This window comes from Ipomoea nil, unplaced genomic scaffold (assembly GCF_001879475.1).
Source record: "Ipomoea nil cultivar Tokyo-kokei standard unplaced genomic scaffold, Asagao_1.1 scaffold3321, whole genome shotgun sequence".
NCBI classification, from domain to species: Eukaryota; Viridiplantae; Streptophyta; class Magnoliopsida; order Solanales; family Convolvulaceae; genus Ipomoea; species Ipomoea nil.
In genome coordinates this window covers 4,850,002-4,864,925 of record NW_017619749.1, presented here as the reverse complement: position 1 = coordinate 4,864,925, position 14,924 = coordinate 4,850,002, and the positions used below count along the sequence as shown (strand labels likewise).

The window sequence follows — 14,924 nt, the reverse complement described above, 5'->3', positions numbered from 1 at the left end:
TCAAAATGGAATAGGAAAGCCCTATTTCTTCTCTTCTCCCTTCGCAAGTTTGTTACCTTTCATCTCTTCAATTCTTTGGGGTAACTAATATAATTATTGAAATAATAATCAGGACAGAACAACATAATAATAATAATTTAATTTGATGTTTCCTGATGCATCCAATGAATTCAAGATAAGTCACTTTTCATTCTTACCAATGTTATATTCACTCTGGCAATTAATCTCATTTTTCAATTAGCCGGGAACCAGGATAGCTCAAATCCATACATCAAACTATCAAAGCATCATGGATTTTCAATAGACGACAAATTTGCGCAGGTACAAAAGAAGAAATAGGATTTTCCTATTTTATTTTGACTCTGGGTTAATTTAGGGGAAGATAGTTTAATGCTTAGTAGGATAATAATAAAAATAAGAATAATAATAAAATATAAAATAAAGTATACACATAACATCTCAATCAGCACAAACATATTATTATAACCAGCTAAAAATGTTAATTGCTCTTTTTTTTGAGTTCAGGGATGAATTAAAACTTATTCGAGTTAGATAACTTAATTGCTATCCCCAAATAGTTGACCTATTTGTACATTTTTCTAAAAAAAAAAAAAAAAAAAAAAAAAAAGCAATTGAATTGGTAACTAGTTAAACAAATAGACCGCATCGTCTCGGGCCAAAGATGATCCCCTTTGTTTTCGGCAAGCTTGGGGGATGTTTTAAAAAAAAAAAAAAATCATTTCAATAATTATTTTATTTAAAATTATTTAAATAAAATTTTAAAAAATATTTTTAAATAAAGAAATCGACACCTCAACATATTAACAGGTAAACAAGTTATTTTAGACTAATTTGTATGAATTTACGTTGTTTAAAGATTCAATTGTAATTTTTTTAAGTTTAATAGTCTAATTACATTTTAATGTCTAGTTGAATGACCTATTTAACCATTATTCATTGCTTCTAATTTAGTGATGACTAAACTTTTGTGAAGGATGATCATGATCGCCCTTGTTACTGAGTCTCCATTGACTTGGATTTTGAGACAATATATAAGGGTCATCCATTATATATATATATATATATATATATATATATATATATATATAATTCAGTTCTTCTGTGATTGTGCGATTAAATCTGAGCCATTGATCTTGTTTAAATCAACGTTCAAGGTTAACAAAATTTAAAAAAAAAAAATGCGGTGGCAATTTGGTAATTTTTGCATCTAGGTCAAATTTAAGGTGCGCGATTTTCCTTCTTAAAGTGCATGATTTTTGTGCTTAAGGTGCGTGGTTTGTGTGCTTAATGTGAATAGTTGTTGAAACTTAAGGTGCGTCAACCTGAAGCGTAAGGTGCGTGAGTTGTTGAAATTTAAGGTGCGTTATTTTAAAATCTTAGGTGCGTGATTTGTGTACTTAAGGTACGTCGACTTAAAGTTTTAGATGCGCGTGGTTTGTGTTCTTTACAGGGCGTTTGGTTGGAGGGAGGGAATTATGTGGGAAAAGAATTGTAATTTCATGGGAGTTGAATTACTGGGAATAAAGTGGTAATTTAAATTACAGTGTTTGGTTGACAGGAATAGAATTACTGAGAATTTCAATTCCAATGTTTGGTATACATGGGAATTGAAAGGGAATAAGTAGTATAAAGTAAAAAATGTTCATTATTGTTGTTAGACATTAATTTTAGGTTAAAAAAGAAAGGGGTAATTTTGACTCATCACTATCTTTTTTTCCCAGGAATTAAAATACCAGGGGGGACATGGGATTTTAATTCCATGAAAATGGGGGAATTGCAATTTCATGGAATTGCAATTCCCTCTAACCAAACTACGGAATTTAATGGCCTTTGGAATTAGGTGGGAATTAAGTGGGAAGAGAATTTAAAATCCCTCCAACCAAACACCCTGTTAAGGTGCTTTGTTTGTGTGCTTAATGTGCATGGTTTATGTACTTAAGGTGCGTCAACTGCTAAGAAAGCTATATTTGTCTACTAAATAAGTGCCGCATTTGAACAAAAGTACACATGAAAATCTAATCATCACCAAATCAAACCTACTGAACATGTAATATTTGGACTCAATTACACTTTCTTACCGTTTTAAGTGGTCTAGATAGAGTTTTTTTTACAGCATTGGGGAGCTTTTTTGATTCCTTTTCCGATCTTATATTGCTATATTAGAGACAAATGAGGGATTACATCATGCTGGATTGTAAATTCTTTAATTTCATTATTACCAAACTGTTCTGTAGTGTTAGCATGACAATTTGTATTTCGTTTTCGTATTCGTAAGCATAGACTATTAATAGGGTTTTGACAATACACAAATATGACCGTTATATTAGACACAAATTTGTAGCCCAAAAAATCTATTAGTATGATGACACATTTTATGGGTCAAAGTAATTATGAGGTCCCTGTACTATATTGTTTTGTTCAATTTAGTCGTTTTACTTTAATTTTGTTCATATTAGTCCCTATATTTTAAAAATTGAAACAATTAAGAACAATAGCTTATGTGAGCAAATATTTATGTATTTATTTTGGACATATTAATGTAATATATTGGTGGTAAAAATAATTAATTTTAAATATTTATAAAATAATATATGAGTTGGCATGTAAGTATGATGATACGGCAGAGATAATGTCAGCGCCACATAAACTATTGTCCTTAATTGTTTCACTTTTTAAAGTACAAGGACTAAATTGAACAAAATTAAAATAGAAAGACTAAATTGAACAAAACACTATAGTACACGGACTTCACAGATCCTTTGACCCATTTTATGTAATTCATTTTTATGGACCTCTTGAAATTATCAGTTAACATTATTTCCTTACATTTGATTCCTTGTATTTGAAACGCTACCTATATCAGTTGACATTATTTGTTTACATTTGATTCCTTGTGTTTGAAACGCTACCCATAACTGATAGAGGAAGTGGAGATTGTCTGCCGGAATTCCGAATTAAGATTGGAGATTGCCTGCCGGAAGTCCGAATTAAGATCCTATTCGGTATTTATGAGAAGTAATTTAGCGAAGAAAAAAGATATTTAGTAAAGTAACCTTAGATGAACTTGCCTCTTCTTCCATAATTTTACGATTGTCAATAATTTCTAGCCTGTCAGTAAGTCAGTAACACTTACTAAGTAAGTAGTAGCGATCCATCAAGAACAATAATAGTGATCAAATAAATAACATTCTTAAACATCTCGAATTAAATTATAAAATTAAATGTTTTTAATTATAGTTACTCTAGGCCTCTAAGGTAGTGCAAGAAAAAAAAAAGGAAAAAAACAAAGTGGATTTGGTTGAACACACTCATGAAAATAGATCATAAATATAAGAAGTTGCAAGTTTAAGGTTGATTTTCCAGTAAGAGAATTCTATAACTCTCTCTCATACTTGTAGGGATACAGTCTGCCAGCCATCTATGTCTTCTTCACAGAAGAGCTAATGATGATGATGAACCTAAGAATCAGTGTTCCATTTTGATGATGCACCTCAAGCTTTCCCCTTTAAGCATCAGATCAAAGGCTTTGTTGATTTCTGAGAAGGTGACTTGGTGGGTGATGAACTTCTCCAACTCCAGCTCCTGCATGCATATATTCATTTATTCATTCATTCATTCATATGCATCAACAAAAACAACATACATATATACCTTTTTCATGTATTTCTCCACCACAGCTGGGAGGTCAGATCTGGGTTTGTAGTTTCCAAAGAAGGTGCCTTTCAAAGTCCTCTCGTTCAGCAGATTCACCGGGTGAGTCTTGAATGCATCGTCTTTGTTTGGCACCCCCACAAGAACAGCAACACCCCAACCCTGTCATCATCATCGTATATTTTCAGTTGGAAACACACACTTACAAATCAATCTTAAATTCAGATACTAAATATAATTAATTACATCATGAACACATTCAAATGCGGAGATCATTGCATTGATGTTTCCAGTGCACTCCACACTCCGGTCCACCCCACCATCTGTCATCTCAACAATCACCTGCAAATTAATATATGCTCAGCTTTAAACAACCAACAAAACATCAATGCCAACATTTCAAACCAAGAAAATGGCAACTAACCTCTTGAACAGGCTTGCTGTGATCTTTTGGATTCACAAATTCATTAACACCAAACTTCTTAGCTGTGGTTAACAAAACCAATGAGCATTATCATCATCTTGAATACAACATAATATATAGGTAAAATATCAACTCTGATCTTGTCATAGTTTTGTTTTTAAATTTTTTGTGGCATTGCAGAACTCACCATCTTCAAACCTATTGGCATTCAAATCAACACCAATAATCCTGGATGCCCCAGATAACCTAGCTCCTTCTGCAGCCTAATAGTTCAAATAGAGAGACAACACTTAGAACAAACATCAAGTTGCAAAATACTGAGTAATAAAGAAACAGGGCAATGGCCCAAAGTGTACTCACAGCAAGGCCTACAGCTCCCAATCCAAAAATGGCAACAGACGAACCTTTTGTTGGTTTGGCAACATTTACAGTAGCACCAAATCCTACACCACAAGTACATTTGATTAGTAAACACTAAGAACATAACATTTAGTCTACTTTCCATTTAATGTGATCGATCTCTAACTCTAACCTGTGGATATTCCACAGCTGAGAACACAAACTTTGTCAAGTGGTGCCTCAGGATTGATCTTGGCAACACAACCAGCATGGAGAACAGTGTATTCACTGAAGGTGGAAGTTCCAACAAAGTGATATATGGGCTTCCCATCCTTGCTGAACCTCGTCTTTTCATCCGCAATCATAACCCCCCTGTCAGTGTTAATCCGGAGAAGGTCGCACATATTGCTTTCCTCTGATTTACAGTGCCGGCAATCGCCACACTCCCCAGTGAACACTGGAAGAGCATGGTCTCCTGGTTGGAGATGTGTTACTCCTTCACCTACGCTCTCTACAATCCTAAATTCAACACAATAAAAGTAGACAACAACTTAATGCTCGCATAACTAGCTTAATTGCTTAAAAGCTAGTAACATTTCAAAATAAGCTACTCCATTTTAAGCTCTATGCTTTAGAAAAAAGTGGAATTTATAGGTTAAAATAAGTAATAAGCTCTAAAATAAGATCCACCGAGGTGCCATAAACCCAGAAATCAATCCAGAATGCACTAAATAAGAGGCTATCTATTCAAGCATGATATGATAATACATTTTGACACAGTTTTAGATTTTACCCTCCAGCTTCATGTCCAAATATCCTTGGGAATAGAGGAGTTTGGCCCTGCAGTCAAATATCAAATGTAAGAGCTATAAATCAGTAAAGTTGAGTATTCAATTAGAACAAATAATTTATTTATTTATGACTAAATGGAGTAATATACTATTTTGGGGAATAACTCATAAACATGTACCCATTTGGTATGGCTAGCTTTGAAATATATGCAATAGTAGATTGCGCATTGAATATATGGTAGCTAATTAATTATGATTACTAACGCTAATTAATCTAATAAAATATGAAACCCACAAAAAAAAAAAAAAAAAAAAAAAAGTTATCTTACCTTGGCTTCCCAGAAGTAAACATCAGTGTGGCAAAGGGAGGTGTAGAGAATCTTCAAACGGACTTCCATTTTCTGTGGCGGCGCCACCTCTACTTCTTCGATAACCAAAGGTTTTCCGGCTTCCCATGCCACCGCAGCTGCAAAACCATCATGTTCCGCATAATCAATCATGCATATGCATTCATAAACAAATTAAAACAACCACAAAGTAAAGCAGATCCGATCCATGGAGTGGTTGAATAAAATTAAAGAAAAAAGAAGCAAAATCCCATTAGACCAAATCAAGAAACACCCAAAATCACATCACATAATCACATAAAACCAAAAAACGATATTGAAATCCGGTAAAGCAATCACCTTTGCAGCGAATGACCTGACCAGCAGTGTTAGCAGCCATAGCTTTCTGTATTTCGGTGTGATTGTATGTATTATCTGTATGTATATTGTGATGAATGCAGATGATTCCAGAGCATGTATTATATACTCAGATCAGTAGCGTGGCAGAGTTTGCGCGAAACTTGCACCGCTTCAAAACTTCCACGGACGAGAATGCCCTTCTCCTTCGATTACGCATTTCGCCTACAAAACTAGAAAACTACTCATACTTTTGTCTTTTCACAGTGTGCTCATTTCTGTAGGCGCCTTCGGTTTTAGTTAGGTTCCTACACTTCACCACGTGTCCCCACCTCCTTTGCCAATGGCTTCTCAGTGAAAAAAGTAAAAATCAGATTATTTTTTTTCTTTTTGTGACGAGTAATACTTTCAAATCACATAGAACAAATGTGAATTGTGCTATAAAATTTTGTGCGACAGGCTCTATCCAAAATGTATTAACAAGAATTATACCTTTAATTTTAATAATACACTCATAAGAATTTTTGTATACAATATTTAATATTTTTGCTATAGTAAAATTAATTTAGACACTCACAAATTTTCACTCTTACTCAAAAAAGCTTAGCAAATGAATTTTTTAGCCACATAAATTAAAATGATTCTTTGACTAATAAAGCAAGTTGTATGATTAAAAACACAAGAAATATAATATAATGGTCATACAATTGTCCAATGGGGTTGGGTGGAATATGGGCAAACATCCATTGGAATATTGATTCCACCTGATTGGATATAAAGCTTTGCTATTTAAATTGAGACAAAATATTTATCAACCTACTAAAGTACAAAGAGCCAACACAAATTTCATTAGACCACAAGGTCTTGGCGACCTTAAAGAGCCAACACAAATTTCATTAGACCACAAGGTCTTGGCGACCTTAATTCAATTAGTTCATCAGAAATATGTAATAAAAGTTTATTATTATTCATTATTCTTCTTCTTTCCCACGTTTTGTCACCTATATCTTTTAAAATTTTAGTTTTTCTGTTTATTGTTTCTTGTTTTCGTGCTACAGAGTCTATTTTATACAATTTTTTAAATTCATTCAAAAATGATAGATTTTTATTACAAGTTTTTGTGATTGAAGATTATATTTTATTTTAAATTTTCTAAAAATTGCAAATATGAGCCACATTATCTTAAATCTTATCATAAAACACTCCAAAAATTCTATACTTAAATTAAAAATAATCATGAACCTTTTTAGTATCGATCTCATCAATTTAATTGAGGAAGTGTAATACTTTTTCTTTTAAAAAAATATAATACTTTTAAATCAAAATGTAAAAGTATTATGGAATACTTTTTTTTTCAAAAGTATTATACTTTCCATTATAAGTAACAAAAGTTTTATCCTTGATTAATATTATATTTTTCAGCATAAGTATTAGATTTTTAATATAATTATTACATTTTTATATTGACCTAAACAGTCTCACTAATAATGATTCGTAAAATGGTCTCACACAAATTTTTATCAACATATATTATTTCGTAATAATTTTCTTTAAAGGAGAGAGAATAAAGGTTTAATCAGCGGAAGAAAAACCATCAGCCGGTTTTTAGTTTTGAAAGCAAATAGCCATCGTACAGTTCCATGTTAACGAATATATTACTATCAGGCTGCTAGGACCCTAGTGCTAATCAACGTATGTATTACCTCCTATAAAATAAAAATAAAAAATATTATTTTACTGGCACAAACAATTTAGTTAATTATTGAGTAATACAACATACAGAATTAAGTCATAACAGTCCTAAATGATCGCTAAGAGCATCCACATTTGTTGGGGAGAATAGGGGATAATGTAAGAGTGATTAGGAAAGAGAAGATGGGAGGGGAGAGAAAAAAAGAAAAATAAAAGGAAAAAAAAGGAAAATTAAATTTTTAAAAAAAAATAAATAAATAAAGACGGTCAGGCGCGCCTAGTGCACGCGCCAGCTGGGCGCAGAGGTGACAGCCACGTATGGCTGTCACACCTGGTTAAAAATTGTGGTGGGTCCCACATTTCTGAAATCTCCCCACATTTGCAGGAGGATCCCATTTTTCTCTTTCTTCCTTCTCTTTCTTCGACATGACACAAATTTTTGACATTATTCTCCCATTATGCATTGGTGTGGTTGCTCTAAGTCACATTAATTTACTCCGTATCATTCTACTATTTTGTCCAGCAGCTATCGTGTAAAATCCGAGAAAAATATTTTGTACCAAAAAATTGTTACTTTTTTTTCCTTTAAATTTACCTATACCAATTTTCTTTTGAGATAATAATTTTTTTAATACTTATTAGCAACTCATGAACAGACTGATTGAAAAGTATCCTGCCAAATTTTCCAAAAAAAAAAAGTATCCTGCCAAAGTTTTTATTTAAGAAAAAAAAAAAGGAAAAAAGGAAAACCATATGCCTTAGCCAAAACCCATGAACCAAAACTTTGGGAAAGTTTCAGATTTTGGAGCCTATTGAAACCGTTGACAACCCATATGAATATATGATGATGCTTCAGCGGTCTAACCCTGGTACGAAAAACCAATACCAAAACCACTTATGACTTCCCTTATTGTTTTTAAATTTTGTTTCCTCTGCAACTATAAATGCCCAACATTCACCTTCAAGCCAACCCACATCATCAACATTCCGATTCAATTCGCACTCACACGTATTTTCAGCTTTAAACACTCAGAAACTATTTTTAAAAAGAGGAAGAAAGTTATCAATTTAAGCAAAACTTAGAAACTAAATTGCAATTGTTTTTTTTTTTTAAAGAAACTAAATTGCAATTATTCCTGAGCATTATTGTTACCTCAAACAATTCATTGTTATAATATATATGAAAATTCAATATAAGCTTGTGCATGTGCTACAAAAAAGAATAGGCCATGATTAAAGAATACACCCAACAAACAATGTCTAGAGCCCTAATTATAATTAGAATCAATAACAATAATAACTCTAAATACAATTATGAAATAGCTTCCACACCCAAACCAAAATTGCCCCTGATGGAGAACCATACCTCACATCAGGTCAAGACCTCAGACATACCAACTTTGACAATTTTTTCTTTACTTAGCACCAATATCAGAAGGGGTCAAATAAATAATTTAAAGTGTAATACAGAATGACCATTAAAACAGAGAAAACAAAAAGCAAAATTAGGACTAGATTCTCATTTTCTCAAAATTGGGCTTGAGCAACATTACAAAGAAATTTCTTGTTTTATAAAATCCTAAGCACAGCAAAAATGTCGATGAATTTGATAATTGATTAACTCGAAGGCTTTCTCTTTTTTGATTTCTTTGGCTTAAACTTACCTTTCTTCTTAGATGGCTCTACAGTTGATTTCGGCTTCTTGCTGATGTCTTCAGTAGGTGTGTCGCTCATGGAACCTTCTTCATCAGAGCTAAGCACCAAATCCTCCACGATGTCTTCATCAGAAACACCGCCATCCTTTGACCTCTTTCTTTTCTTTGTCTTCTTCTCTTTCGAGTGCTTTGTCCTATACAGGAATCATCGAGTTAAAATCATAAATAAAACCTTGAACACACAAAGTGACTAGACTGAAAAAGTACCCAAGCGCCCATTATGGGAGAAAGAAAAGAAATACAAAAAACATGGGAAAGTGACTGTACTTGGAATTGCCTCCTGGTAGCCAAGACGAATTGAAGATAGCATCACCTTTGTCTTCCCTATCATCATCATCGTCAACGTCCTCCATCACCTTACTTCCAAATAGTGATGAACGTTCACCAACAATAACACTGAAATCATAGAGTTTCTTCATGAATTCCTAACCTAACTGATGATCTAAGAGTAGCAAATCAAGATGAGTATACTGAACCTCGATTCAATTAAAGATTCGCTTCTTTGTTGTGCCCTCTGGCGAAGAGTGCCAACATATTTTGACAAAGGGCTAATGCCTGCCTTTTTTTCATCCTACAATTGAAAAGTAAAATGACTTCCATGATAACATTTTACGATAATGCATTTGAAATGACAGATGATGTCAATAATGGAACTTTGAGCCCTTCACTAAGAATACAGGCTGTTCAATTACCCAATTTTTATATTTAACTATTAGATAAGGAACTCATACATTCTTAGCATAACTTTGTTTTTTATTACAACAAAATATAGACAGCTTCTTCATACAGTATTAGTAATCTCATGCCATGTAGGAATGGGATATTGGCAAATGTCTTATATGCAATCATTATTAATGGTGACATCTTCCAAATATAGTAAGTTTAGAGAATAATTTGGTTAATAATGAGATGAAAGCTTGGAAATGAAGGAAGTCAAATTTAACACATTATTTAAGGAATCAGTTAGCATTATAATAATAGACATCATTGACCAGAAAAGATTGGTTTAGCTGTTTAGGAAAAGAGATAGCAAGAAAATGAATTATAGAACCTCAAGAAAAGATGATGCAGCTGAATCATTGGGTAGAAATGTAACAGTCATACGCTTCTTATTTGTAAATTCGGAATTTGCCTCAACCTGTGACATTTAAAACTCAAAACATCACAATTTATAGTTATGACAATTGATTAAATTAAATTATATCAACAGCTAATCAATGTGCATAAAAACCAAAGTAGAAAATGCCATAGGTGTATTTCTATAACATTCATTTAGAGACAATTCAGCCACAACTATATTCAAAACATAGAAATTGCAGGTATACCTGACGAATGAATTGCCTAATTTCTCGACGGAACCTCTCAACCTTTGTGGACTTGCAAAAACTGCGTAGCCGAACAGCAGGTACAAAAGACAGCTCAGAGAAGGCAACAGAGTAGCTCCACTGAGCAAGATGCTCAGCAAGTTCTTCAACCACTGAAAAAACACAAGCCTCTTGAAATGCTCGAGTTTTTAAGGTGGGTTTCGTCACCTATCAATATTAAAATGCACAGTCAATTATAGTTAATATAGATATGAGTTACAAAAGTGGTGGCTACTAACTGGAAGAAATAAAGAACTGTGACACTGAAGTACCTTTATCACACAACTCAAATCAACAGCTTTGCCTACTCCTCCTGTTGCAGGCTTGTTCAATTCTTTCATCTCAAGCATGTCCAAAAGGAGCAGAGAGACAGGTATAAAAGAACCAGTGGAAACAGCAATTCGATTGAGCATCTTGACACATCTCAGTCTAAGAGGGAAATACCGAGCAGATGGAACTAAACGAGCTGCTCCAGATATAATTTGAGTCAATGGATAAGCAAGTGGTCTGAAATCTGCTTCTAAACAATATGTACATATTGCTCCAGTCCAAAGTTCAAGACAGTTTATATACTTCCATTCATAGACCTTTCTGAATGATTCCTGAGACATAGAGTTGAGAATCATATAAGACATGACTATATATTTCAGTGATTAGCCTCTGAACAATTAGCACCATTAACGGACTAACAGACAAGCAATTTTAGAAGCGAAATCAGAGAACAAAAGTATTGCATTCTTTATACCAAGATTGTTGAGCTATTTACATATCAAATTATAACTTCAAAGTTAATATTGGATTTAAATGTTCACCATGTAGACAAGTGACTAGCTATGTTTCAGGCAATAAGATAAACATTTTCACCAACAAAAATATCAATACAACAGGATAGCCTACTAGTAAATGTAAATTTAGTATCAAATTATTCCATAGCATTATAGAAAAATGCACAGCACCAGAAATAATACCTTGGTTTTTGAATCAAGGGCCTTCCGCAAAATCATTGCTAACTGCCGAATGAAAACAAAGGCATGCTGGTATGCAGTGGAAAGGTCCACCCTTAGAAGTTCAATGAAACAATTACCAAGAAACTGAATGTGCTGAAGCTTTGTTGGATTGACAAATTGACAGTTTAAAACATAGGCTTTGTACATTCCTTTAATGCAGTCGTCAATGCAATCAGAACTAAGCTCGATACACAAGTCCCTTAAAAATAAAAAAGAGAAAACTGGCAATGCCCCTCCTCCAGTACCCCAAAAATGAAGAAGCACCTGAAAAGCAGTATAAGCTCTCAACAATGATGCTTGAAAAAGGTATACAGCTATTAGCAAAAATCAAATCATCAATTCTTTGACAAGTAAAAGATTAAAAGTTTAGACCATTTCTCAATTTTATCCAAATTCAATATATCATGAATGAATACCTTAATGTACTTCCTCAAAAGAACTGGAAAAGCAGCTAAAAGGATAGATGAGTATCTCAATCTCCTTAAGGTAAATGAAATCATTTCAGTGTCAGTCATCTGGTTGAGAACATGTAGAGCATTTCCCAGATAAGACTTCACCAAGTTTTGGAAGTTTTTCCACTTCCTAGTAGTCATTGTATCTTCTACCATCTGCTTTGTACCCCCAGAAGCTGGTAAGTTCAACAAGCCACGAAGAATTCCATCCATTTCATTCAAAACAAATAGCATGATCTTATTGAAAACACCACTAGACATAGTACTCCACTTTGATGTAGGGTCAGCATCACTATCATCACCATAATGACAAGCAGAACGAAATGCTCTCACAAGAGAGCGGATTGCCCCTATGTTTCTCTTTTCTCTAATCAAGTTACACCAAGAATCAACCATTTCACTAGTAACTACATTTTTAACGGACTTATTCCATTGTTCCCTAGAAGCCTGCTCCATCTCAAGCTCATCAGTTTCCTTCTCATCTTCCATTGCCTCATCATCGAGTTCAATTTCTTCATCATCCTGCACCAAGTAAATATGCAGTTATATTAACAGTTCAATTGGCAAAAGAGGAAGAAAAATGCAAAGGATAATAGACTTACATCAATTTCCTCATCATTAAATTCAAGAAGCTCCTTGTCATGCTCTTTCAAGAATTCAAAGAACTCCGGATCCTGTACAAGAAATTACTCAACATGTGAAACACTTGAATGTTCAACCAATTCATATTACACTAACTAAACTAAAAACAGCTTGTATTACAACCAATAAGCTTGAGTTTTCGACAGTGTAATATATGACTAGCTTCTATCGAGTGCAAATTGGTTTCGCTAATAACCTTTTCTTGGAGTCTCTCCAACTGTTCCATATGCTCTCTAGCCGTTTTCTTTGATGTTGAGTCTGGCATAGTGTCAGTTTGGTTGTCTTCACCCTTGGGTTCCTTTTTACTTGATAGTTTAACTGCAAAGAGTAAAATTGTGTAAATTTAAATAAACAAAGCATATATACAAAAGAATAATAATGGAACATAAATCTGAAATTCATACAAAATTGTCTATAGTACAAACAGCAAAAACAAAATCAAACCTTTTCTCCTTGAACCCATTGAGGAAGAGATGGAAAGTGGGCGTCCTTTTTCTTCAGCCAAACCAGGAAAATCCTAAGGCCCTAAGTGGTTTTGTAGGAATTCAAGTTTACACAACAAAAACCGACAGAATCGTATGTTTTACGGTTTCTTGATCCACACAAGGAAGTGAGGAACTAAAAAGCCACCAAAAAAAAAAAAAAACACAGCTGAATCAAGGAATTATTAAAGGTCAGCAAAAAATGATGAAGGAAAATGAACTAAACGTCTAAACCTGAATTAAATGCAATACACTAGGCACTAACAATGACTCCCCCAATCAGACAATGTCTTTGAAAAGCAATTGCTCAATTGTACACTGTATTGATCTGTAGAAACTTAAACTGTTGCAAGGTAGAGTAAAAAATTTAACATATTACCATGACTTTAATGTGGGTTTTAAATGTTATTCACATTCAAGCTTGAAAAGTGATAATAATAGCTTCCATCTAGCATAATACAAATAAATCACTATACTCTCAGCTAGCCATTGAAAAATAATGTAAAGAAATCACTATAATTCCAAATTTCCCTAAATTTGAAGGAATAAATAAATAAATGAAAAGCTGCATAAAATGGAAAATATAAACAACATATAAATGTGCAGCCTTCCTGAAAAGTTTCCAATTGGCCTCTTGCACCAGTAATCCCACATTCCCACAAGTGAAATTATAAGATTATAACATCAGAATTACACACTAGCTATCATTGTTCAAATTCTACCCAATCATACATTTGCAGCAAAAGGCATGCAAATGACATATTAAGAAACGTTATCAACTGAAAGTAGACACTTGATAGCAAAAGCACCAAAATCACAAACTATCTTATCACTTTTATTTATCAATGAAGCGTGTTTACTAAAGCATGGATCATTCCCCACCTCCGTGACTCCATGATAGTCCAAAAAAATCCGGAGAGTAGTCCATAAAATAATCAATACATACTAATAATAGATTATAATTTTCTAACCGGGAGGACTTGGTGACCAATGTGAACTAGCTAGAATTTGGAAGGCACAACGCATCCCTAAATCTCATGAGTAGGTGAAAAAACATAGTTCCAACTGAGACGCCCATTAACAAAAGAAAAAACTAGTGCATATGAGAATAGATACCTCCGTTCAGAGACAGTTTCCGAGCTTCTCTAAGATATTGAGGAAAGTGGAGTCACCAGCCGGAAGAAGCAGGAGCCAGTAACGTTGTTCCGGCAGACGTTGGCGAGAGAGAGAGAGCTTTGGACGACTGTGTTGTGGCTCGCCCGTTCAAGCAGGGGAGCTGCAGCAGCATGGAGGAGTGAGTGTTGGCGCCGAACCCTAAAGAAGAGGGGCTTTGATTTTTTTTTTTTTTTTTTTTAATTCTAATTATTTCAATTTTTAATGACTCTTGAATTTTATTTTTTAAGTAATATTCAGCCACTCACAAACCGCCACATAGAGAATTGTTTTTTGAGAGCATTTTATTTCAGTAATTTGATAAGATAAGAAAAATACCATTTTTAGCCCAATTATTTTTGAAATTACAATTTTTAATTCTTTTCATAAAATATTTCAAATTAAAAAAAAAAAAAAAAAAAAAAAAGTAGTTAAAAATTTAAATGATAAAAATATTTGTAAGTCATGTATAAAAGCATAACAGGCTCATGTTGCAAATAGAGCAACTT

The 14,924-nt window shown here is 33.5% G+C and overlaps 2 protein-coding genes across 2 annotated transcripts; both read right to left on the bottom strand.

Annotated features, from left to right (window-relative positions):
- Positions 1 to 3,225: 3,225 nt before the first annotated feature.
- LOC109169905 (alcohol dehydrogenase 1-like) lies at positions 3,226 to 6,129 on the bottom strand. The gene is made up of 10 exons (XM_019318808.1): positions 5,913 to 6,129; positions 5,556 to 5,692; positions 5,229 to 5,275; positions 4,629 to 4,954; positions 4,457 to 4,539; positions 4,284 to 4,359; positions 4,097 to 4,158; positions 3,919 to 4,014; positions 3,673 to 3,834; positions 3,226 to 3,603 (listed from the first exon to the last, which is right to left on the bottom strand). The coding sequence occupies exons 1-10, from the start codon at positions 5,950 to 5,952 to the stop codon at positions 3,487 to 3,489; spliced, it is 1,146 nt and encodes a 381-aa protein (XP_019174353.1). The 5' UTR covers positions 5,953 to 6,129; the 3' UTR covers positions 3,226 to 3,486.
- A 2,876-nt stretch (positions 6,130 to 9,005) lies between these two features.
- Positions 9,006 to 14,570, bottom strand: LOC109170264 (nucleolar complex protein 2 homolog). Its single transcript, XM_019319298.1, has 12 exons — positions 14,380 to 14,570; positions 13,226 to 13,399; positions 12,978 to 13,099; positions 12,742 to 12,813; positions 12,104 to 12,661; positions 11,649 to 11,951; positions 10,953 to 11,282; positions 10,642 to 10,848; positions 10,368 to 10,454; positions 9,793 to 9,887; positions 9,584 to 9,712; positions 9,006 to 9,450 (listed from the first exon to the last, which is right to left on the bottom strand). The coding sequence occupies exons 2-12, from the start codon at positions 13,242 to 13,244 to the stop codon at positions 9,219 to 9,221; spliced, it is 2,154 nt and encodes a 717-aa protein (XP_019174843.1). The 5' UTR covers positions 13,245 to 13,399; positions 14,380 to 14,570; the 3' UTR covers positions 9,006 to 9,218.
- Positions 14,571 to 14,924: the final 354 nt, after the last annotated feature.

Excerpts from the sequence above, each read along its gene's own strand:
- LOC109170264 (XM_019319298.1), bottom strand. Across the intron at positions 11,283-11,648 it reads CCCTTGATTCAAAAACCAAG|GAATCATTCAGAAAGGTCTA; the intron begins GTATTATTTCTG and ends TCTATGTCTCAG. Across the intron at positions 10,849-10,952 it reads ATTTGAGTTGTGTGATAAAG|GTGACGAAACCCACCTTAAA; the intron begins GTACTTCAGTGT and ends TAATATTGATAG.
- LOC109169905 (XM_019318808.1), bottom strand. The coding sequence starts at position 5,952 with ATGGCTGCTAACACTGCTGGTCAGGTCATTCGCTGCAAAG. Across the intron at positions 4,360-4,456 it reads TGGGAGCTGTAGGCCTTGCT|GCTGCAGAAGGAGCTAGGTT; the intron begins GTGAGTACACTT and ends TTGAACTATTAG. Across the intron at positions 3,835-3,918 it reads CATTTGAATGTGTTCATGAT|GGTTGGGGTGTTGCTGTTCT; the intron begins GTAATTAATTAT and ends TGATGATGACAG.